The 26,578-nt window shown below is 36.8% G+C and overlaps 1 protein-coding gene across 10 annotated transcripts in view; it reads right to left on the reverse strand.

The window, feature by feature from the left end:
- Positions 1-26,578, reverse strand: part of NAV3 (neuron navigator 3) — a 774,341-nt gene that overhangs the window by 39,111 nt on the left and 708,652 nt on the right. For 7 of the 10 annotated variants that reach the window (XM_084876277.1, XM_084876278.1, XM_084876272.1 and 4 more), the window contains 4 exons: positions 17,823-17,906; positions 8,383-8,494; positions 1,205-1,326; positions 154-174 (listed from right to left, as the gene is read on the reverse strand). In XM_084876277.1, the coding sequence (XP_084732403.1) occupies positions 154-174; positions 1,205-1,326; positions 8,383-8,494; positions 17,823-17,906 (339 nt within the window). The remainder of the gene's footprint in view (positions 1-153; positions 175-1,204; positions 1,327-8,382; positions 8,495-17,822; positions 17,907-26,578) is intronic. The other 3 variants (XM_084876279.1, XM_084876273.1, XM_084876276.1) reach the window with 1 other exon arrangement.

Consider the following 26,578-nt stretch of genomic DNA (forward strand, 5'->3'; position numbering starts at 1 on the left):
TTTGAGATTAAAGTGAAAAGACACAAAGAAAAGACATACAAGGTAATCTGCTTTTAAAGGGTATAAAAGCCTACTGCCAAAATAAATAGCATTCATGCCAAGGTAGGGTGTTTTATAGAGATGCATGCCAAATTGCCCACAGTTTATATTCACCTCACTTCCTCTAGAGTTCACCTTGCAGAAACATGAAAGAGTGTGTAATTACAAATCAAGGGAATGAAGGCTGATCAGTATTTTAAAATATTACCTGCATAAACATTTTTTAAAACAAAAAAGAGATATTTCTCTCATTATTCATAGAAGGTACTCCAGGAAAATCTTCTGAGACTTATATATAGATTCCATCAAGAGTTGTACTTATTTAAAATCTGCTTTGTTTCATGGCATTAAGCGAAATCCTTTACTTCATTGTCTTTAAACATTTTTGCAATGATAGCATCTTCCCCTCAGTTATTTTAAGAAATTGCTTAATATTATCATAAATAATATCTCTTGTAAACTAGTTCTGTTAAAGTGCATTTCCACATTCCCGCTATATTCTCCTGCTAAAAAAAATAAAGCAGACATTAAGGTAGTTGATTTCTTACCCAGGGAAACTTTACCCAAATGAAAAACCCTACAAATGTGAGGAGTGGGAAGACTTTCATGGTCTCTTCTTTCCCTTTTATCAACTCCATTTATTCTCTTTCTCCACCACCGTCATCATCACTATCACCTTCATATGATCATCATCTATGTCATTACCATCACCATCATCATCACCACCATAATCCTCATCACTGCCATCACTACCACCATCACCATCATCATCATCATCACCACTGTAATCATCATCTTCTTTTTCTTCTCCGTTAATAAATCCCTACAGTAAGTCATCTATTTACAAATGTTATATTTCTTTACAAAGTCAGTATTACTTATCCTATTTTTACAGATGAGAATATTTAGGCCCCACAAAAGGTAAAGTAATCAGCCTGAGATGAAAAAAAAAGAAAAAGTGGCAGAGTAGGAATTCATACCCAAGTTTAGCCCCAAATCTAAAACATGCTCTTCAGCACCATGCCACCCTAACCTTGGTGATGAGTGCAGCATTTGAATGAGACTCTTTATAAACTACTGCACATCGCAAAAGCTCAGAAGGATAAAAAGCCTGATTCACTGTGCAACAATGAGCCTCAGAGTTTCTTGAGTGAGGAGAGCTTACCCAGTTTTTCTTTTTCTTTTTCTTGGAGTCAGCATCATTACCACTGCCAATGCTGGAATGACTGGTGGCACTGTTGATACTAGAAACGCTTTCAGAGGAATGCTGTCTTCTGATGCGGAGATCTAGCAACAGATAGAGAAGATCACATTTGCTCAGTTAATAATTACGAACAAATTAGAATTTAGGTTTCCTGAGGGGCATTCTGCTAATAAAAGTCAACATAGCTTTATAAGATCATTTCAATGCAGTTTGGTTTTATAAGTTTAATAGAGTGCAGCCATACTTGCTTTAATTAACTGGCTTATCTGCATTAAGATTCAATAGGCATCTCATATAAGTCTCCAGCACTGGTGGTTTAATGAGTGCTGAGTTTTGTCCAAAAATAAAATGCTATGCTAGTGATTCTACTCAATACCTGGATCAAACTGCACTTCCAAAACAATTTATTTCAAATGATTAGTTTCATGGAGTCAGTGGAAACTCATAATAGCATGGGAATTAATTTTGTCTTTTTAGAATAAAGTTACTGAAGTCAAATATATTAACTGTCCATTTCATAGAATCACATCATGTTAGAGCCAAAACAAATCTTGGCAGTCATCTAAGCACTTCATCTCACGGTGCACAACTGAAGTGCAAGGAAGTTAAGTGACTGGACAAAGTGGAAGGGATAATGAGACGGAGAGCCTTAAGAGAGAGAGAATGTGTAGACTGCATTCATGATTTACGCAGAAAGCATAGGCCCTGCTGATGACTTGGAACAATAGTAACAGTAAGAATAACAAAAGGTAATTATAAAGCCAGCTTTTATTCTGCACTTACTCTGCCCTGGGAACATCTAATTTTAATCTTTACGTAAACTGCTGATTTGAATTGAATCAGTTAATCTAGTTTTCTTAGTCACTCAGCTGAAAACCAGAGAAGCCAACCAGAGACCTGGACTGATTCTAATGTCTGGTGTGCTAACTGCCATGTACTTCTAAAAAGCATGTGGTACTTCTCGAGTTACATATTTTAAGGAGAGCAGCATTTTATATTTAATCTCTTTTTAAAGATATTGACCTACTTCATACAATCAACTTATAAAATTTATTTATAGTTATTAAAATTAAAAATTTATCTGCTTACAGTGACTTGATATTAATTGTTAGTGGAGACATAAAGAATTAAAAATTATTTTTAAGGTCAAATCTGCTTTTAGGCCACTTCTATTTATTTAATTGGCATCAATAAATATTAATCAATTAAAAAATCTCAATGGAACTTTTAAGATATTGCAAATTATTATATGACTTACAAAATTTTTCCATAGAAATAATAGTATAAAATCAAAGCTTTCCAGTTGACTGATTTATCAGTAAAATGATCCATGCCAATGAAACTGTAACTGGTTACTTTAAAAACATATAATAAATAAGTATACATGTGGGTATATATGTAAATGCATTTCCATCTTTACGCTTATATACATCTATATCAATAAGCACTATAATTTTTCCATTAATATAATAACATACTGACAAATTTTATACAGGGAAAAACTAGAGCAACTTTTCAGAATTCTTTGAGTTTGGTCTTTTAATTTCTAAAAATAATGATAACATTTACTGATTTTGCATGCCAAAAATATTATCAAAGCAAAAAGCTAAATCAAGGTATATAGATGTGTGCCATTTTGATTAAAATATAAGAACATGATACCTCTGAACTAATATGAAGGTTAGATGAGTAGTCAATAGAAAAATGTGTGTAGGTATTTATTTGTGTTATAAATTTCTTCTGTAATTGTCTATAAGCTGTTCTGAACAAGATGTAGTTTTGCCATAATAAATGACAAAAAGAGAAGATGTATTAAGCATGAAAATATCCAGAGTTTTTTTTTATTATATCCAGATAATAAATTGTATTTGACTTTTATTAATTCCCAATTTTAAAAAGATAGGTAAATTCTTATAATCATAGGTCAAAAGTTGTCCTTAGAGGTATTAGTTATGTTCAACTGTGGCTGTATTTCCAATGAAGATTAATAAAGTCATACTTTCAATAATATCACAGAATGAAGGTAATGCATTTTACTTTTCTCTAACAATTCCTTTCCTGGGCTTATAAGTATTTGATTCAGTACATAGAACATCACAGACTTGGTAAAGAATGGTTGACCAAATGAATACAATAATCTGAATGAATAGAGAATCTTACTTTCAAAGTATTTATTTTAGGTAATTCCAGTATTCATTTTCCAGTATTCATTCCAGTATTCATTTTCCACTTTCATTCCGGTATTCATTTTCCACTTTCCACCCTTTGCACCACCACTGTCCCAGTTCAAATCACAGCCATCACTTACCTGCTTGACAGCAAGAATACCTGTCCAACTTATGCACCTTCAAGCCATTCTTTTTTTTTTTTCTTTTTTGATTAAGTTATTACATATGTGTTTTTATCCCCCATTTGTGCCCCCACCCCCCATCACTCATGCCCTCATACCCCAGGAGTCTGTTTCCATTGGTTAGGCTTATATGCATGCATAGAAGTCCTTTGGTTGATCTCTCCCCGTCACCCCCACCCTCCCCTAATTTCCCTCTGAGGTTTGATGGTCTGATAGATGCTTCTCTGTCTCTGGATCTGTTTTTGTTCATCAGTTTATATTGTTCATTATATTCCACAAATGAGTGAGATCATGTGATATTTATCTTTCTCTGCCTGGCTTATTTTGCTTAGCATAATACTGTCCAGTTCCATCCATGCTGTTGGAAATGGTAAGAATTCCTTCCTTTTTTACCGCAGCGTACCATTCTACAAACAGTAGCTGGGAAATCTTTTTAAAAGAAAAACTTCACCACCACTCCCTCACGTAAGACTTTTCAATAGATTCCCATTTTAATAGCAATAAAAGTAATTTAAATTCTGAAATATGGCCTAAAAGTCTCTCAGTAATCTGGTCAGTACTTATTCTCCAACCTGGTTCTATTTACCTTAAACCTCTGCTCATTACCTTCCTTGTGTTCATTTCATAAAAGCACTAAAATCTATTTTCTGTCTCAAGACCCTTCTTGAATATTCCTCTCTTATTTTAAAATATGACTTGGTACTTATTCCTTGGACCTCTCACTTGTTGCTAATCAGAGGCCCTTCCTGACTGTGCTGCCTGCAGGAGGTTTCCCGATGCCCTCACCCTCTCTGACACCCATCCTCCTCTATCTTAGAACTTATACTCACTTGGCATGCACATTAGCTACACTAGTGATCACAACGATTGTTTACTTTCTGCCCTCCTACAGGTCAAAAATTGATGGAGACAAAGGCTATGTCTATTTTATTTACCATTTTATATTCAGGGCTTTGTACAGAGTGTATCGCATTTGATAGGCAATCAATAAGTACTCACTGAATAAATTTATTCTTATTAGTCATTCAACACAACTATTTTTGCCTGACATTTAATTATTTACTGTTGACTGCAATTTAATACATGTTTTGTCAAATTGTATTTGGGATATCTTAAGGAAATACTATTCCATGTTTATGCACAGAGGTATTGACTTAAAAAGCAATCGCAGGTTTTAAAAAATATAAATGCAAATTTCCATTACCTTTACCTTTCAGCCTTATAGCAATTATTTGTTATCAAGTCATAATTGTTATATATAGTATACATAAATTACCTTTTGTTAGAATGGATTGTGAGCCCCTGAGTACACTGGTGCTCTCGCGCTCTCTCTCTCTCTCTCTCTCTCTCTCTCTCTCTCTCTCTCTCTCTCTCTCCTTGCATCTTTCTATTTCAAGATCAAACAGAGTACCTAATACACAGCAGATGCTCAGATAATGTTTGTGAATAAATAAATAAATTCATTCTATTACAGACTATTATTATTTATCAAGCTTTGTTAATATATATGAAGCACAAATACAGAGAAAGTATAAGGTTAACATAACTTTATAAATTACTATGTGATTTTACCATAGTTTGATCTGTCTGTAAAAGTGCTGCCTCACTCCAAATATATAACTTAAGATTACATGTCAAATTTTTTCCTGACATAAAGATTTTAAAGGTATAAAAAAACCTTTATTATTTAAGAAGACAGATGTATAGCCTATATAACCACCTTAATAACCCAAGAAAATATATATAAGTCCAATTTACTGTGAAGTTTCTCCATATAGTAAGTCACAATTTGTGTTCATTGATTTTAATATTGAATTTTAATATCTTATACATCTATATTGAACCCTTTATAACTATTTGTGTAACTATTTGTTTTTGTCAGCTTTAATTTTTGTCAAATTATTTTTAAATCTTTTTTGACCAATTTGTACCACTTGCATTTACTTTAGGCACCCTTTCCCCATTTTTGAACCAATAAATTCCTATTTTTTTAATTCCAGTAGGAACATTAAGCTACCTGTTGTCTAAGATAAAAGGAATCCTCCCAGAAAGTTTTACTTCAGTGACTTTATTGCGTTGAAGAAAGATTAAGCTTTTTAAAATCCCTTCTGGACCTATTTAGGACACAAAGATTTAGAACATAAGCTGCTTTGTTATAGCTCTAAGATAAGCTTTAAATATGCAGTAATTTTCCATGCAGCATGTAATCAACTCCCCCACATGCAAAGTTGCTAAATTCTTAACAGAAGTAGTCTGTAGAGAACTAGTATGTCTCACTTTATATAACTGTTTTTCTAAAATTTAAATTATGTTTAAAAATTATATTATTTTCTATAAAATTTGAATAAGCACCTTTCATAGGCTAGGCATCATCACAGCCACTAGGATCAAGAAAACATACCACCCTACCATAGAGCAGAAGAGGCAGCACATTAAGTAAATCGAGGCATCAAAGTATAATGCACATTTTGATAGGGGAAGTACAGCTACAACCAGGAACCCATCACAATAGGACCTCATCCAGGTTAAGGGTCAAGGAGGCATATTTAGGCTAATTCTTGTAAGGTCTCAAAGAATTTTATGCTGCACAAACAGAGTAGAAAGTTCCAAGCAGAATAAACAGAATATATAAAGAACTTTTGAAAAATTGGAAGATGTTCAGGCTAGGTGAAATCTGAAATATGCAATATGACAAAAAAGCAGGGTCTTGAACAGTGTCTAACACATGATTGGTAATCAATAAATATTTGTTGACTAAATGTAGCTGAGAAAGAGAGATTGTGGCAAGCTAAGGAGTTTGTATTTCATCCTAAAGGCAATATGAGATACATGTGTGGAGATGCATGTTGTTGGACAACTGCTCTAGCTGCAGTTCGAGGAGTGAGGTAAAGTGGTGTAAGATGAAGAGCAGGAAGGCTTTAGGAGTTTCTGGCCATGGTTCAGGGAGGAGAGAGGAATATTGATAGTAGGATCAGAGAAAGGGGAACAGATCCAAGAGATAGTTAAGGGGTGGAATCAATCTGGCAATTTCTTGAGAGAGGAGAGGCGGATTTATATGTGACATACAGATTTCTGGCTATAAGAACGGTGCATTTACTGAGGCAAGGAACACTGACGGCAAAGCAGGTGTGAAAGAGAAGATGACAATTTCAAATTTGGAGATGTCGAGTTAAAGCTGACACACAGACATCCAAAGATAACCAAATGGAATTCCCTCTTTGGCAGCTGAATATACAGATCTGTAACTCAAGCAATGAGCCTAGATTGAAGAGATAGATTTGACAGTTGGCAACACATAAATGATGAAGCTAGAGCACTAGATGATTTTGTCTAAAATTTTAGATAGAATGGAGAGAATCATAATGCAAAAAAATCATAATGAACCGGGTCCTAAGAAATACCAACATTTAACAAATGGATACAAGTGAGTTAACCTACAAAAGAAACTTTAAGAGATATTTCAAAGGAGTAGAAGAAAAAACTAGAAATGTGGATTTCGTGAACATTAGAAAAAAAAATGAATGTTTCAAGTAGGAAGGAACAGGCATTAATATCAAATGCTATTACCACGTCAAATGCAATAAGAATTTTAAATGTTTTCTTGAATTTAATGTCATATAAGTTATTATTGATTCTGAAGGGAACAGTTTTGGTGGAATGATGAGAAGAGAAGCAACATTCCAGTGGTCTAAGTGTGACTAGCTGCTGAAGACATTGAAAAATTCCATTAAAAAATTCCCAGAATTAATCTGGAAATGGGAAGAGAGGTGACAGGCATTCGGAATTTAGGTAAAGAGGTGAGCATACTGAATTCTATTGAAAAGAGCTGAAATGTGCATTAGTGGAATTTACCGTATTTTTCGGACCATAAGACACACCGGACCATAAGACGTACCAGTTTTTAGAGAAGGGAAATGAAGAAAAAAAGATTCTGAAATAAATACTGTCCTAAAATATTTTATGTGCATTAAAACCCAACATCACAGTCATAAACACATGTAATCAACCCTGTAAAGTAAACAGCAGCATTTAGAACCATTTTAGAGCTGGGCAAGCACACAGAGACCACACAGAGCCGGGCAAGTAAAAAAACTTTTTTTTTTTAAGTATATGTGTAGGCTATATTTGGACCATAAGACGCAGGGACTTTTTCCCCCCACTTCTGGGGGGAAAAAAGTGCATCTTATGGTCCGAAAAATACGGTATGTAAAAAAAATAATAAGATATAACATAGAGCATTTTTCTTCAGTATAAGCAATATTTCCATCAGGAGTTCACTAGGGGTGGTGACAGAGAAAATGATTGCATCATTGGTTAGAATTGTTCACACATAGTAATAATGAAAAACAGACCCACTTTTAGTCATTGTCTTACTGTTTTAAAATTCTCTACAAAAAGTGTACATTTTTACTGTCCTTACCTCTCAGATGAGTTGCTCCCACTACTTTGTACTTTGATTTTATTGTTTTATATAGATCTAGATTTTCATACTCCTTACTGGGTTTATTTTGCTTGAGGTCAGATATAAATGCATTAACCAATCACACATCCTTACCTTCAACAAATCAAGTAAAGAGAAATATGTATATAACTACAGAAGGCAATTCATTAAGATCAATTTAAAATTTTTGACAATGAAAGCCACTCTTAAATTTTGAGATTCTGATTACATTAATACTAAATATTCATTATTAAAAAAGTCACTGAGTAAAAGCAGCTTTTATCCAATTAGTAAATAAAACTCAGTACGAATGTACTGTATGCAAAATGGCAATCTTTCTAAATATACCTTTGGGAGGGTGATCTGGACCATTTAGTGCTCCCTGGATGGCAGCCTGGGCAGCAGAATTCTGGGCCTTCAGCATTTCAATGGTTTCTCTTAGTTCTATGAGTTCAGACTCCTGTGAAACAAACAGATTAGAAGCTTTAATCCCTAGAAAGAAAAGTAAACTGTCCCTGTTGTTCAAAATTCACCATCCAATGTGTTTGATTGATGTAGTGCTAAAGCCCTGGGAGTTATGGGTATTTGCCTCACCTTGTCAAGTTGTATCTGACAACTTATGACTTAGTTAAATGTAAAGGAGATTTTTTTTTTTCTTAGTTGAGGCCCAGGGCATGAAATTCGTGCAAGGGAGGGAGGAGGGGGTCCTGTCAGCCCAGCCTTCACCCACTCCAATCCGAGACCGCTTGGGGGACATCCCTTTCACAATCCTAGACTACTGGTTCCTAATAGCTCACCTGCCTGCCTGCCTGGTCGCCCCTAACTGCCCCTCCCCCTCGCTAGCCTAATTGCCCCTCACTGCCTCTGCATGCCAGCCTGATCACCCCTAACTGCCCCCTCTACTGTCCTGGTCGCCCCTACTGCCCCCTCTGCCAGCCTGGTCAGCTCTTACTGTTGTCTCCCTCCCCCCCCAGCTGGTCATCCCCAACTGACCCCCCCACTGACTTAGTTGCCCCTCATTGCCCCCCCCCCCCGCCAGCCTAATCACTCCCAACTGTACCCCCCCTCCTTGCTGGCCTGGTCTATTCTTTAAAAAATATATATTTTTTATTGATTTTTACACAGAGAGGAATTGAAAGGGATAGAGAGTTAGAAACATCGATGAGAGAGAATCATCGATCAGCTGCCTCTTGCACACCCCCCACTGGGGATGTGCCTGCAACCAAGGTACGTGCCCTTGATTGGAATCGAACCTGGGAATCGAACACTCTACCCACTTAGCCAAACCGCTTTTGTCTGGCCTTGTCTCTTCTTACTGCCCCCTCTGCCAGCCTAGTCACCTCTAACTGCCTCCCTGCCAGCCTGGTTGTCCCTAACTACATGCCCCTTCACCTGTCTGTTCAAACCTAACTGCACCCCCTGCTGGCCTGGTCGCCTCTTACTACCCCCCTTTTCAGCCTTGTCACCCCCAACTGCCCTCCTCTGCCGGCCTGGTTGCCCCCAAGTGTCCACCCCTGCTGATCTGGTCTTCCCCAACTACCCACCAACCCCCCCAGCTGGCCTGGTCACCCCACTCAACCTTCTTGTTCAGTCATTTGGTTGTCCCTCACTAACACCCCTGCCAGCCAGGTTGTAGGCAGCCATCTTGCAAGGGTGTAATGGTCAATTTGCATATTACCACTTTATTATATAGTATAAATATGATCTGAATAGTCCTTATTCTTTTCAAAGGGTGGCTCCCAGAGCTGAGTAGTACAATGTAAAGCATGATTTCACATTGCTTATTTTATACCAAACTTATTCATGCAATCTGTGGTCAAATTGCAAAGTTAAATATCAGTATGTTCTGGTGACCATATTGCATTTACTGTCAACTGGAAATCCCATGTTTTTGTCAAATAAGTGATTTTAGATTTTTGCCTCCTGTATTTAGCACTTGGGGGATGGATTCTTTATATTCAAGTATAAAACATGGAACTCATCCATAACTCATTCATATTAAATGCAATCTTATTAAATTCTTCTGGCATACTCAAGGTCATTTTAAATTTTGATACTTTTCATCCCAAAAATTCCTAGTATGGAGGCCAAATTTCACCAAGCCAAAAAAAACATAGAAAATTTTAAAAAGTGAATAAAATATATGTATTAGTCCTTAAAAATAGTTAAATTTCAAAAATGTTTAAATATCAAAATTTTAGAAAACATCTATATTTTATTAAACTTAGATAATTTTATGATATGTCTCAAGGAAAATTCCTGGATAAATTTAACCTTTCATATTTGTTTAAGTAAATTTATTTTACCAGATTTAACACACCATGAGAAAGATAACAAAGAAAAAAGAGTGCTTTTTCAGTATAGACCATATTTCCATCAGGAGCTCAAAAACAAGAAGTATCCTTCTTGGTAGTGATGGCAATCCTAAAAATTAGAATTCCTAGAGCAAATTCTTAGAGGGAACCTCTTAGAGGGAGAATTCCTTGATGATATATTTGTCATTCATCATTTTCTCTAGTATCTCTGGCAGAATCAGGCTTGGGTTCTTCATTCCAAGGTAAATAGTTTATCCATACTCAAGTCTTCCCAGAATATACAAAAAAAAAGAAGAATTATGACAACTGTCTTTGAAGGAAAATGTTATATACATGAGAATGTCCAGTGACGATTCTAACCTTACACACTTACAAAAAACATAGACAATGCTAATTAAATGAGATCCATATTTGGAATAGATACCTGGTGCCTCCTATATCTATTTTCATTAGATATCTGACATATTCCTAACTGATGACAGATTATTTTAAAGCAACCCTTTTATAGATGTCAAATAGATTAAAAGTCAAAGAATATCATCATGAAAATTCAATATAACCTCCTGGATTTGTAGAGAGATCTTCAAACACTTGACTGTAATTTCATTTTTTGTTTATACAAAAGAAAAAGATCATGTTTGTGGAAAATTTCCAATGTCATACACAAAATTCAGATCCAATTTATCATATTTCTCAGTCTCTCCAAGTTCTGTCTATATTCTGTCCTTGCCCAACAAGTAACAGAATGTTTACCAAATTTAATTTACTTTTTTATAAAATAAATCTTCCAAGAGATAAAATGTTTACTTAAAATTCATTCTGGATTCACAAAAAGATATATATATATGGTGCATATTTAATGAGTCACATAACTCAAATAGTAATATTATAACCATGCATTAAAAATGAATAGAAATTAGATTTCATTCTTGAATTTAGAACCAGTAGTGCCTGTATTGTGAATTAAAAATCTGCTAAAACATTGGTTTTAGGTTTAATAAGAAAAATAGAAATGTGATCTTATGCAAATGTCTAAAAGTTTTTGCTTAATTTTATGAGTTAGCTGACTTATTTCAATGTCAGCATTTTGAAAAAAATTAGAAGTAGAATGTTCTGGAAATGTTGCTTTTTTAAAAAAAAAATTGTATTTAATATGAGATAGAAGAATTGTCAACTTTTTAATATTAAGTATCTTATTTTCTTGATTTTTGACATACATATTAACTAGTGGCCCAGTGCACAAAATTCATGCATAGGGGTGTGTTCTTCAGCCCGGCCTGCACCCTCTCCAATCTGGGACTCCTCAAAGAATGTCTTTCTGCCGATTTACAGGGATTGGGCCTACACCAGAAGTCAGACATCCCTCTCACAATCAGGGACTACTGGCTTCAGCCACTAACATGCCTGCCTGCCTGATTGCCCCTAACCACTCTGCCTGCCAGTCTGCTTGCCTTCAACTGCCCCCCCGCCCCCCCCCCCCCCCCGCCCGCTGGCCTGCTTGCTCCCAAATGCCCCCGCCAGCCTGCTCACCCCCAACTTCCCCCATGACAACCTGATCACACCCAACTGACACCCTGCTGGCCTACTCACTCTAAACTGCTCCCCCACTGTCCTGATCACCTCCAACTGACCCCACTGACAGCCTGTTCACCCCCAACTGGACCCCTATTGGTCTGCTTACTCCTCATGACCCTTGCCATCCCATCCTGGCCTGATCACCCCCCAGCAAGCCAAGGTCCCAGCCTCTACTTTTTTTCTTTCTATCTCTTTCCTTTCTTTCTTTCTTTCTTTCTTTCTTTCTTTCTTTCTTTCTTTCTTTCTTTCTTTCTTTCTTTCTTTCTTTCTCTCTCTCTCTCTCTCTCTCTCTCTCTCTCTCTCTCTCTCTCTCTCTCTCTCTCAGTTTCTTTCTTTCTTTCCACCTCCCTGAGCAGAGGCCAGGGCTAGCTGGAAGAAAATAGTTAGGATTTATTTACCTTCTATTATTGAAACTTTGTAGCCTTAAGCAGAGGCCAGGGCTGGCCAGGGCAGGCAGGAAGCTTGGCTTCCTCCATTGTCAGGGAAACCCAAGCCTCCTGCTTGCTCCAGCTTCATGGTCGGATGCCATATTGGTTGGGTTAATTTGCATACTCACTCCTGATTGGCTGGTGGGTGTGGCTTGTGGGTGTAGAAGAGTGATGGTCAATTTGCATGTTTTTCTTTTATTAGTGCAGATGTTGAGAGTATTACAGGTGTCCACCCTTTCCTCTATTTCCCTCCTCCGCCCCATCCCACCCTGCCTGAGGCCTTCACCACCCTATTGTCTGTGTCCATGGGTAATATATTATATATATATATAACGTTTTTGGTTAATCTCTTTTTGTACTCTTCTTCCCTTCCTTCTGAGTTTTGACAGTCTGTTCCATGCTTCCATGCCTCTGCTTCTATATTACTCATCAGTTTATTTTGTTCATTAGGTTCCTTGTTTATTTTTAGATTCAATTGTTGATAGATATGTGTTTCTTGCCATTTTATTGTTCATATTTTCTTATCTTTTCCCCCCTTCTTCTTCTTCTTAAAGAACACCCTTTAACATTTCATGTAATGCTGGTTTGGTGGTGATAAACACTGTTAGCTTTTTCGTGTCTTGAAGCTCTTTATCTGACCTATTCTAAATGACAGCTTTGCTGAATAGAGTATTTTTTTTTAAAATAACACATTTTAGTAGACTAGATGTTATGTAATGTGACACAATAAACCAAAAGGAAGAATAACTTAGTAAGTAATGTTTTTTTATATAAATTGGAAAAATCACATTTATGAAAATGTTAGTTTACCAAATTCATATTAGTACATTTTTAGGATAGCTTTATAAGTATAAACATGCACCTATTTCATCCTCTCTAATTAAAAACATAATGAAGTTCTACATTAAAAATCTTTTCTATCTTGAACTAGTTATCTCTCCATATGTGAAAAATTCCTTCCTTCTTTCTTATTTCAGTAGAGACCCATTTAGACTTCACTTCAACTAGAACCATATTTCTCGTTCCATATGATTTCCCATCTTTGCTTTAAATATCCTTCCTCAGTCTTAAAGGCCAAGTGGTATTTTAAAACCTGAGAATCAAAAAAAATAAAAAATAAAAAAATTCATTTATCTACAATGAGCCATTCAAGATAGTGATGCCCCAAACACCTATTGACTATGTAAGACTCCAGTTTTGCATTAGGGTGTCTTACATAAAAGAAGCTGGATTCAGTCAGTGCCTCTTCTATCAATATTTTGTATGTATCTCTGAGGCTAAATTATGAAAGCCAGACTTGAAATACTTAAAAAAAAAAAATCAAATATTATCCTATCTAATAAAGAGCAAATATGCAAATTGACTGTCACATCATCACAAAGATGGCAGTTCCCACAGCCACAAGGTGGTGGCACCCAGTCCCCTCAGCCCTGCCAGAGTCCCCCAGTTCTTTCAGCCTCATGGGGGGAGGGTAAGGGGGGACAGCAGTAAGCGCATGGTGTGGCCAGACCCGCCCCAAGCCGCCCAGGGCTAACCCAAGGTTCAGACAAGCCTCAGATGGCAGCTGCCCAACTGATGCCCAAGGCACAAGCAAGCCTCGGATGGTGGCTGCCGAGCTTTATGTATTAGCATCCTATTAGTATCCTACCTTGTTTCCCAATGTACTCATTCTCACTTAAATTTTTCAGTGGTGCTTATCTTCACCTAAAATCCTATATTTCACTTATAGTTTTATTGAGTGTGTTACCTACTAGAATAAAAATCTATTTACATTATAACCAGTGATAAAATAGCATGCACACACACACACACACACACTGAATTCTTAGGAGCTAGTACAGTTCCTCATATAGAGTAGAAATGCAGTACAACTTGGGTGAATGACTAAATGGACATTGAACAAACCGTGGAACACCAGGAACTCTGCTCTGAATTCTCTAATCTTTTCCTCAGGATTGTTGGGTCACCAGAGAGCAATAGACCCTTTTATCGCAGCTCCCTGAAGAAATGGTTTTACTGAAATGTGATTAAATGTTACGCGCTCAGCTTTTAGAGAAATGCCTATTAGAACAGCGATTTTGTCTTTTGTTATTCCATGACCTCAATTTGAGAAACTTTACAATACATTTGTTCTTGAATTCAGTGCCACAAAGTTTATCTCCTTGATCTAAATTACGTTCTGCTCAGAGAATGAGAACTAAACATGCCTAGCAGTCTTGCTTTGTGCCTTAGTGTTCCTGACATTCATTTCAGTTTAGTGCTTGGGGCAGCAATTATACAGGCTCAGGCATCTTGTTAGATACATCCCTCCACTGAATTTCACAAGATTCTGTCACTGACTTGTGCTATAGCATATTGCAATGGATTTTATAAGAATCTCAAAGAATCTCAAAACCACTTGGAAACAGGCAAGTTATAAATATCAGATTACTAACATGGTTACTAACATGTGTGTGTACAGCTTTCAATTAGAGAAGAGCCATCAGTTAAAAAAAATGGCAAGGGCAATTTTACACATTATTTTTATCTTCTGAGAAAATGTAATAGATTTAGCAATATTACTTTAAGGATAATGCGTGCATAAATTAAACAATTCCTTATTTTGCGGAGATGTATTTTAAAATATCCAGGCATTAGTCATTGGCATTATAAATGAAAATACCAGCATTATTTTTCCCAATTTCTATGAGATATTTATCTTATCCTATATAATAAAATAATATGCAAATCGACTGCACCTCTGCAACACCCACTAGCCACACCTGCCAGCCAATCAGAAGTGAGTATGCAAATTAACCCAACTTGGGTTTTCCCAGATATGGAGGAAGCCAAGCTTTCTGCTTGCCTGGCCTGCCCTGCTCCTTTGAAGGCTACAAAATTTCAATTATAAAAGATAAATAAATACCAACAAAATGGCTGTGGCCACAGAGCGAGCAGGAGTCTTGGGTTTCCCTGCTGATGGAGGAAGCCAAACTTACTGGCCTGCCATGGCCTGTGCTCAAGGCTACAAAGTTTCAATTATAGAAGATAAGTAAATCTCAGATACCAGGGCCTCCACTTGGGTCACCATGGGGCATGGCTGGCCTGCAAACCACCACAGGCCCCTTGCCCAGGCCATCCCATGCCCCTAGGGAACCCCCACCCTGATCTGGGACACCCATCAGGGCAAACCAGCCAGTCCCCACCCATGCATCAGGCCTCTGTCCTATCTAATCCTATCTGATAAAAGGGTAATATGCAAATAGACTGTAACTCCAACACACAAAATGGCTAGCCTCATGTGGTCAAAGATAGCTGCCCCCATGTGGACACAAGATGGCCGCTACAAGATGGCCAGCAGGGGAAGACAGTTGGGAGGGACCAGGCCTGCAAGGGAGGGCAGGTGGGGGCAATTAAACCTGCAGGGGAGGGCAGTTAGGATGACCAGGCCAGCAGAGGAGGGAAGTTGGGGGTGACCAGGCCTGCAGAAAAGGGTAATTGGGGAGTACCCAGGCCTGCAGGGGAAGGCAGTTGGTGGGGACCAGGCCTGCAGGGAAGGGCAGTTAGGGGTAATCAGGCTGGCAGGGGAGCAGTTAGACATCAATCAGGCTGACACGGCAGTGGTTATGGGGTGATCAGGCTGGCAGGCAGAAGTGGTTAGGGGCAATCAGGAAGGCAGGTAGGCGAGCAGTTGGGAGCCAGCAGTCCTGGGTTGTGAGGGGTCCCAGACTGGAGAGAGTGCAGGCTTGGCTGAGAGACACTTCCCCCACTCCCCATCCCCATGCATGAATTTCATGCACCAGGCCGCTAGTTTACAAATAAAAAAACTTTTAAAAAATATGGGGGCAAAAATATATTAATTTGAACTTCTTCAAGATTTCCAGCAATATGCCTGACATATGGCCAATGGTAAGTTTGTTTCTCTTATATTTTTAAAAGGAAAAAAATAAGCAGAGAAATGTAAAAGAAGGTAACCTTTATTGATTATGCATGTGACATTATCATAGTATCTCACTTATTCCTCCTAACTCTTCATCAAAGTAGTTGTTTAAGCCCCAATTTAAAATGATGACTGTGAGGGTCAGAAAAGGAAAATTCCACAGCTAATCTCACTAAAGAGATACCCCTGAGATTTACACCCAGGCCTAGTGGGCTCTGAGGTTTCCATTCTTTCCCATTCAGCTGTCCTAAAAGGCCCTTGTAATTATGTTTGCCGACTTCTTAGGTTACACAGAGAAGAGGTAAATGCTAACCCACATCCAAAAAAAGACTAAGATACAATTTATGTGTTCAAAGGACTTTGTTATCTTCCCTTGCAGAACAGGTTTGAAGGGGATGGACAGTGTTCTCTTTCATGGGCAGGAGAAAGCTATGAAATAGGAGAAAGGAAGATAAGGGCAAATAGAATACAGTTTGCTAATTATAGCAGGCAATTATAGGGCTATTTGATGTTCTCTTTTGGTTTAATTGGGCTCTTCATTCCATTTGTTTGTGTGTGTTTTTTTGTGTGTGTTTTTTTAACTTTACTATAACACACTTTATAGGACTAAAGACAAAATAGAAGGCATCCCTGTAGATATAGTGATTCTGGAACTATCCAAAACCTTTTAGATTATGAATCCCTTTGATAATTAGATATAGACATCTGCTTACATTATACACACATTCAGTTTTCAAAAACACTTTCTACCATTTGAGAAACTTCACGTGTCTCTGACACCCATCCAGACTCAGGGCCACCATGCTAATGGTAGAGGTAAGTTATTGGTCATCACAGGAAAGTGTCCATGCTGTTTCTAGGAAGCATGTAAATGCTCATCCTGCTTTTGTGAACAAAATTCTTTGTTTCTTCCTTTTTAGTATTCCTTTTTTATAATTCATAAAATATTTCTTACTTATTTTTTAAGTTTTTGGTATAATTTAATTTTTTTTAAAAGACAGCATCCCCAGGTGCCAACTATAGTTCTTTTTACTAAAAAATTACACAGGATTGTTCCTTGTCCCATAGGACCTGTAACTCAAAGCCCTTCCCTTGTAGCTCCTAACACCTGTTCTAGGCCTTCTTCATGAGTATCTCAGCCACACGCCTTCTGATGGGCATTTGTGAAAATTCTTGTCAGAGCGCAATTTTATCAACTGTATAACAAATTGTGCTTAAAGAAGTCTGTCTCTCCTCCTCTACATTTATTTCTCTTTCTTAATAGCTGATATTCTTTTAAGAGTTACAGTAAGAGGAAAAACAGTAGATCACCTAGAAAGAACTGCATGTGTGCGCATATATGTGTGTGTTCCAATATGGATTCATCTGTATCATAAATCCTTAAGTGAAAACATGAAAAGGCATTACACCTTGTCATTGCTCCAATTTATCACAGGATGGATGTTCTGAATTATTTTTTTTTTTAAGGAGCAGCATTTCAGGTAATAGGTTTAAACATCCTATTCAACTTGCTGTCTTATTTTAAGCCCCACTGGCAATTCCTGGACATACCTTTTGTTCTGCTGTCATGGTGAGACTTTGCAGTCGGCCAGTCATATTCCCTAAACTCTTTTCAAAAGCTGCCACGAGGTGAGCCTGTGAACAGAATGGAAGGAACACATGTTCAATGTCAGAACCCTGTGTGGATGAATGAAAATGCTTCACTCTACAACATGCCTAATTTCAGGCATTCTGACTCTTGAAGCACCCCGGCCATCATAGTTGGCTTCCAATGGCGACGCTCCTTTAACACAAATCTTCACCTGTCATTTTACCTATCAAAATCTATCATTTTAACATCTTGAGCTTAAAACCAGGGTTTCAGTCTCTTGACATTTCCTGTGAGTTTGCCTTCTTGAAGGCATTTTGCAAATAATGACATATTCTAGCTCGCCCAATGTGGAGGATTTGACACATAAAATACCGAATGAAGTTATGAGTTGCCAAGGTTTTAGACTGAAAGCCCAGGCGGAGGCCAATGGACAAATGGCTTTCACTTTTGTACCTGAATGATGACCTTTGAAGATATTGTTAGCTCCTTCATTATAATGACACTCTCCTTCCAGTGTCAGGCATCTGCTGACAGCTATAATATTCTCTTTCCTTTGTCTACTTCCAAAGAATTGAATCGGAAAGAGTTGTCTTGACTTTCCAAATTCTTTCCAATAAAAGGGCTTTTATTTCTACTTTATTCCTTTCAACTAAGGAAGAGTAGGTAGGCCAGCTAGAAATAATAATCAGTTCTATTTTATTTAACATTAAGTTTTGGTGGCTTTGTGGTTTTATTTTAAGTCTCACAGAATTATACCTATTGCAGTAGATAACCAGAAGTCATGTGATTAAGTGTTTGACAATCTTATTATAGCTCTAAAATAGGCCATTTTTTATTCACACGCCATTTTGCAGCAGCTTGACCCACAAAATATTAAGCATGAGTGCTGCAATCTTACACCGTGGCGTGAGGCAGAGCTCCAGGTATGTTATCTCAAACTGATGAATTTTGTAGTGTGTCCACTTAAAGGGATACAACCTACATCTATGATAAACTACGTGTGCGAGGACATTTGGCAATCCTCACCTAAGATTAATTTTTTAAGGGAAGAAAGTAAGAGGACTTGCAACACATCACCTTGTAACTCCATCAGAGCGGAAAAGCTGAGGTACCTATTATCAAATAGATTCCGGGAGTTCCAAGAATTAGGGTACTACAAGTTTCTTCCAGTATTAGTAAGAGATAGATGTTTATTCCATTATTGGCACCAGCTAGAATGCACAAGTCCCTTGCATTAGCATCATGATACAAAGGTATCTTTGTTCTGAGCTCTAAATTTAACCTGGGCAGCCTTTCTTTCCCTGATGCTGCAATACAGAGAGAGATAACTTGGAGAGGGCAGGCCTATTCATCTTCAAACCATCAGTGCGATTCTTTATTCTTTTCTGAACCCCTCCTCTCACTTTCCCTTTCCCCTTCTCTCAAACCCACACATCCAGAGAATTATACTAAAAGTTTTTTAGCAGACTTAATGGGATAAATAACACTTTTTTTTTAAATTGACTTCAGGCAGCCGAGGCCAGTTTGGCTCAGTGAATAGAGCATCAGCCTGCGAACTGAAAGGTCCCGGGTTCGATTCTGGTCAAGGACATGTACCTTGGTTGCGGGCACATCCCCAGTAAGGGGTGTGCAAGAGGCAGCTGATGGATGATTCTCTCTCATCGATGTTTCTAACTCTCTATCCTTCTCTCTTCCTCTCTGTAAAAAATCAATAAAATATATTTTTTAAAAAATAATTAAAAAATAAATTGACTTCAGGCAGAGGAGGGGAAAGAGACAGAAAGAGAAAAACAATGATGTGAAAGAGAACCATCCACCTGTTGCCTCTCACACGCACCCCAACCATTATCAAACCGGACATGTTTTGGTGTGTGGGACTATGCTCCAATCAGCTGGGCCATACAGGACAAAGCAGAGCTAATAACACTTTTAAAAAAAGGAGTATTATCTTATAGTTTAAAGTGTTTTCAATGACAAGGAATATCATTACATCAGACTTAGAAATTAACATAAGGCCATGTCCCACTTTTTTCTATACTTAACCTTTTTTAAGTTGTAAAGATATGTATAAAAGTGAACAGAATGAAGATGTGAAGCTCACTGGCTTATCACTTAGCAAACATCCATGCACTCACTAGCCCAGTCAAGAGAGAGGACAGCTGAAGGCCCTAGAAGTCCTTCCCTGCCCCTTCCCCACTTCCATCCCTCTCCTTTCCCCAGAGATAATTGTTGTAACATTTGTAGTAATTATTTCTTGCTTCTCTTTATAGTGCTACTACACAAGCTTACATCTCTAAAACTCTGTTTTAGCCTTGCCAATTTTAAAAACATGCAAGTATAATCGAATGGCAGGATTTTTGTGTGTGACTGTTTTTCTTAATATTATGTTTTTCAGATTCATCCATGTGGTGTGTAGGAGTCAGATTATGCTGAAAGCACTGCTCTATGTCATTTATAATACATTTGTCCATGATAACCATTTGTGCTGATTTCAGCTTAGACTATTAGAGATAATCTATGACCCTACAATGGGTTACTGCATCATACAACTAATATTGTTTGTTTTATTTTAAAATATTGAAAATTCTGGCAGAATACCTTTGTTAACATTTACTAAAAGAAATGCAAGATTCTGCTTAATATTGCAAAGTTTTAATTCTCCCAAAGACTTGTAAGTTTGAGTTGTTGGACTTATGAGTCCTTACATATATACTTGAAGTAAATTCCTTTACTTTGTGCATATTTTGTCAGTTCAACAGGTGTTAAAAACATGACTAAGAAAGCAAGGCTATAAAGAATATGCTGTAAAATACATTGCTTATATTTTGGAGCTGAAAGTAAATAAATATAAAATAAGCACCATGAAAATGTCAGTTTTCAGTCTTTGGAAAACTGCTCATCATTAATTATTCACAAGAAAACTGTTTACAAAAGAACATTGTGAGTCACATTGTTCTCAATGAAAAATATGTTAAAAGTATGTTAGTGAAATATTGCTTTAAGTTTATATTGTGTTGGCTTAGTATATCAGGTCAATTTTGTTATTTTGAATGTATAAAAGATTAAATTTCTCACCAATTGGATTAATAAAAAGAGAGTACATAAAGTAAATAAAGAAAACCATTTCTACCAGGGATGATTTTTTTTCCACCTGGAGATTATTATATAAAAAATAAAACTGATTGAACTATAAGGCAATCTATTTTGTCTGAAAAACTTAATAAAATTATGACTTAAAAAAATTGTGGATTTTTAGGAGGGTTGTTAATCATAGTTTACTTGGTTCTGGCTTTTCTTTTAGCAGTTACATAATTTTCAAGCCAGAGTAAAATTTTCTCACTATGATGATGAATGTGCCCCTACTCCTGTTTGGTGGAGTCTGTCAAAGTAATAAATTAGACAAGACTAAATATTAGTTAAGGGAAGGTATTAATACCTACTATCTTTAGTTTGGAAAACACAACTTAATCAGAATAGACATGTAAAGAGAACTATTGTGCTACCAAATAATGAGAAGAAATGTCATTATGAAAAATGCTTGCATTGCATTTGCTCATTAGAATTCAGTGACAGACTGTCAACCAAATAAAAGTACTTTATACACATATTAATGTGAGGATGAATGGATAGATACATATAACTTTACATTTGAAACTTAGATGAGCTGAAAATGACTCTGAAACTATCATAAATAAGGTTTCACATTGTTTTTACTATATATAATTGGTCCTTCACTGTCTGTCATAGCATATATGTGCAAAATAGTTTTCTCTTAAAGGAGATGTAGGAAAGCGAGAGTAACTGGCAGGATATACAAAAATATAAATTAGAGCGAAGAAATGGGACACAATTCCAAAACAAAATAATACCCAAGAGATTTCTGTGTAAAAGACTTACATGTTGAAAGGCAAGAGAAAGTACATTCAGAGATGTCTGTGAAAAATGGGAGTGATAACTAGCATTAGTGCTCATTTCCAAACCACTAAGGGCTGAGACTTGTAAAGACAAGATATTAAAATGCAAACAGAGGCATCCCACCTGACTTGGCTGCACGAAGGTGTGGGCGAGAGAGAGGGCGCCTGGCTGACTGCACGATGTGACCACACATCCGCAGCTGCCTTTGCTTCTGGGGCTCCTGTTTCCTTTCTGTTCCTTGGTGGGGTATTGATTCAGGGAAGGCCAGGCAATAGCGCTTGTCAACAAGCCCTCTCTGCCTTCTAAAGACATCCTGGTAGCTTAGCTTTACAAAGAGTCTTGCCAGGGCTTTATGCAGTGCTGTTCAAGGAACTTCTCAAGTGGGAGGGGAGACTTTTAAAACACATTCTACTGAATGGAGGTTAGACTCTGCCTGTCAAAGGAGAGGTGAGCTCATAGGATACCTTTCTGCCTGACCACTGCCCCTTTCAACAAAGGGGGAAAAAGCATTTCAGTAAAGGAGCAAGTTTCAAGTTTAAATGCTAAAACAGGGATTATTTTGTGGACTCCATATAAATGTAGTCATACCAGGTCCAAACAGCTGATATATCAATTATAAAACATACCCTAAAAAATGAGGGGAAAAAAGTTTACTTGTAGCCTGAATAAACTAATAAATAAAAGGCTTATATCTACCTCCAAATAGGAACTTCACAAGAGAAAAAAAAAAAAAAAAGAAAGAAAAGGACTTGGTCTTATGTTGAAGAAATTCTATACAGGATTATTTTATTCAGTGTATTATTAATTCCTGGCATGCATATTAAAATTTATGTATATATTATTTACATCAATGGATATTAATATTAACTCTGGGGCAACAAAGTAAAACACTCTGAATGAAATACAAATGTAGTAGTTTTGCTTAGAAATGATAAAAATGATTAAGTATTAACTTAATCCTCTAAATTTATTATGGACTATGGAATCTAAAATGACATCTTAATAAAGCAAACATTAAAGTTCAACATAATTTGTAGTAAAAAAGGTAACCTATGAATAACTCAAATTTCTAAAAGTATGAAGATTATATTCTTAAAAATACAAATTGACATAAATATGCAACTCCATTCTTTTTCATTACAATTATCCATTAAAATGTTCAAAAGAGAATTGACATTAAAGTTATTTTATAAATATGTACATATGCATCCATTTATACAAGTTCTTGGCTACTAAAATATTTACCCTTAAAGTGATTTTTTAATAAACTTCTTGTAGAGTAGAAGATAATAAATAACTTCATTCCTTAATTTCTTCACTTTCATTTTTTGTCATTTCAGAATTAAAATATATGATTGTAAAAGCTTTAACAATCCATATCACCACAAAATAAAGAAGCAGTAAATGGTGAAATAAGGTTGAAATACCTTAGAAATTAAAAACTAGACATCTTTTTCAAAAGCTGTGGTAGTTCCTTTGTATTTTATTTTATTTTATTTTTTAATTTGAAATACTTATAGGTTCACAGGAAGTTCAAAGAGAGTATTGAGAAGACCCATGTACCCTTTACCCAGTTTCCCATAGTGGGTTACATCTTACATTATTATGGTGTGATATCAAAACCAGGAATTCAATATTGGTACAGATATATAGATTCACATAAGAAATGATTAACTCATTGAAATGCTTTTACAGTTACAGCCACCCACCTCTCAGGGAGAAAGGTGATCATCGTCCCTAATTCTTGATAACCATTAAGTTGCTGTTCATTTCTGTAACTGTGCCCTTCTTGAATGTTATAGAGATGGAATTACATACCATGTGATTTTGAAAGGGTGCTTTTCCACTCAGCTTAGAGTGAACTTGGAGATATCTACCCAAGTGTGGGTAGCAATGGTTCATTTCTTTTTACTGCTGAGGAATAGTCCATGGCATGGATACATCAGTTTGTTTATCCATTAACCTTTTAAGAGACATTTTGGTTGATTCCATTTTTTTTCACTATTAAAACATAAAGCTTCTAGGCACAGTTTTTTGCTTGTTTTAGTAGATCTGAGATGATTTGAGAAGATTTCTAAAATGCATTATAAAAAAAAATCATGCAAAATAGGATATATTTTAAGCTTATATATATGTGCAAAATGCACTGCTGGTGATAACATAGATATACATTAGGGAAGCTGGAAATATTTGCACTTTTCTCTAAGACTAGACTTTTAAAAAAATATATATTTTATTGATTTTTTACAGAGAGGAAGAGAGAGGGATAGAGAGTTAGAAACATAGATTAGAGAGAATCATCCATCGATCAGCTGCCTCTTGCACACCCCCTACTGGGGATGTGCCTGCAACCAAGGTACATGCCCTTGACCGGAATCAAACCTGGGACCTTTTAAGTTCACAGGCCTACGCTCTATCCACTGAGCCAAACCGGTTTCGGCACTAAGACTAGACTTTTAAAACAAAATCATCTATTTGACATCACTTTCTCTAATTCTGTTTATTACATTTTTAAAAAAAATTATCACCTCCCAGGGAGAGACTACAGATATTATTTTCCCTTATTACTTCTTCCTCTATGCCAGTTTATGCCACAGGTACACTGGATACCTGCTTATATAATCTATGTATATCTGTGCTTTATACATGAAATGGTAAGTTTACTTTTCCACTACAGGAACCAATTTTTACCATTTGATGGTAATACCAACACCCAGCTGAGAATATATACTCTACAGTCATGAAAACATGGTGAAAATAGTGTGATATGCATGATTTGAGCAGAAGTGGCTGACATTGTTTTAAAATGTTTGCTCCCATTCGGAACAATGGTGAAGATTTGATCCCCCAAGAACATCCCCCCTTGTTAGAATTAGGTTCCGTGTGTGTGTGTGTGTGTGTGTGTGTGTGTGTGTGTGTGTGTGTAGTAAGCCTTTGCAAGAGGGTTTTGTATATTTATGTTAGTGGGTATGTCTATAATAATAAAAACATAACATGCTAATTAGACCAGGTGTCCTAACAGTGGAATGACTGTCCAGAACATCTTTCGGACGAAGCCGGGGCTGCAATATATACATAGGTTATATTCGAGCTCCTAGCACGAATCGTGCATTGGGCCTCTCGTAAAAAAATAATGTTGAAAGGAAACACAAGAAAACAATAGCCATGAATGGGATGAGAACCTCAGAGGGAAAAACATATAATGCCTTTTTATTTAATTTTTTTTTTTACTTTTAGCTTTTTTGTGTGTTTTCTTTTGTTTTAAAGAATAATTTACTGATGTTTAGAGAGAGACGAAGATAGAGGGGAGAGAGATAGAAACATCTGAGTGAGAGAGCAACATCTATCAGCTGCCTCCTGCACGTCCCCCCAACCTGGGAATGGAGTTGCCTGAAACCTGGGCAGGTGCCCTGACTGGGAGGCGAACCAGCAATCTCTTGGTGCACTGGAAGATGCCCAACCAACTGAGCTACACTAGCCAGGGCTAGGTTTTCTTTTTAATAAAATAAGCATGTATTACTTTTTAAAAATATGTTTTTAATCCTTATCCAAGGATATATTTATTAATTTTAGAGAAAAGGGAAGAATGAGGACACACACACACACACACACACACACACAGGGCGAGAGCAAGAGCGAGAGCAAGAGTGAGAGCGAGAGAGAGAGCAAGAGCGAGAGAGAGAGAGAAAGAGAGAGAGAGACTGATGTGAAAAACATTGATTGGTTGCCTCCTGTGGGAGCCCTGACCAGGTATCAAACCCACGACCTTTCCATGTACAGAACAGTGCTCCAATCTACTAAGCAACACACTGGAGAAAGCATGTATTGCTTTTTAAATTGAAACAGCTTAAAAATTACTGTGTGAAAGCCCAAATCCCACAATGTATAGCAGCCACTTATTATTATAATATCTGAGTATATAAGTCTACATAATAGAGATTTAAAAATAAAATAAAAACCTGAGTAATCATTCAATACATCTGGAAGTGTCTTTACTATCTAATGCATGGGGTTTATCATGAAGCCTTCCTTGTCGCAGATAAACAGAACCCAGAGTATTTGGGCATTTTCACTGCAATATATCCTCTGGGTACAAATTCAGGTACTTAGACAGGAGTGTTTTATACCACTATACAGGTTATTGTATAAAATTTACAACCGCTATTGAGCTATATAAGAGTTATACTTAGACACAAAATATAGGTTGAATAATACTGTTCTCTTCCAGTGTTTCCTAAACCATTTTCCAAAGCGTACTATCATTTTTATGAATCTCCTAACAATGTCCATAAAAAATAAATATAGTCAATCAATCCTACATTTAGATTCCCCCAAAGACAAAAAGATAAAATCAATTCAAATACAATGCCAAAATGAATACGTTGTGAGTGGAATGACTTACTTATATACTGTGAAAGTTTATTACACCATAATTTTCCATCTTAAAAATCTCACTTATTCAAGTCATACCCAGGGGGCTATACCTGCTCAGTCTTGCTCTGTCAGGCTTTGCCTAGGAGGTAGAGAACTCGGTGGGGAGCACAGAGAAGTGAGGCAGGCAGCGGGCCCGGAGCTCCACAGTGGAACTGAGCAGATTAATGTTGAGTGAAGGAGGCAGGACATATGGCAAAATAGCGGGAGCCTGCTTACCCTCACTGTTGTTTCTAACACCATTGTTCCTTAGGATGAGGCACAAGGCCACAGGCTGTTTATTACTCTACATCAATGTACTCCCCGGCACATTGAAAGATCTTCAGTAAATGTTAATATAATTGATGGTCTTCACTGTCATCATTTTTGC

Source organism: Pipistrellus hanaki, assembly GCF_964339955.1.
Source record: "Pipistrellus hanaki genome assembly, chromosome: 3".
Taxonomy (NCBI): Eukaryota; Metazoa; Chordata; class Mammalia; order Chiroptera; family Vespertilionidae; genus Pipistrellus; species Pipistrellus hanaki.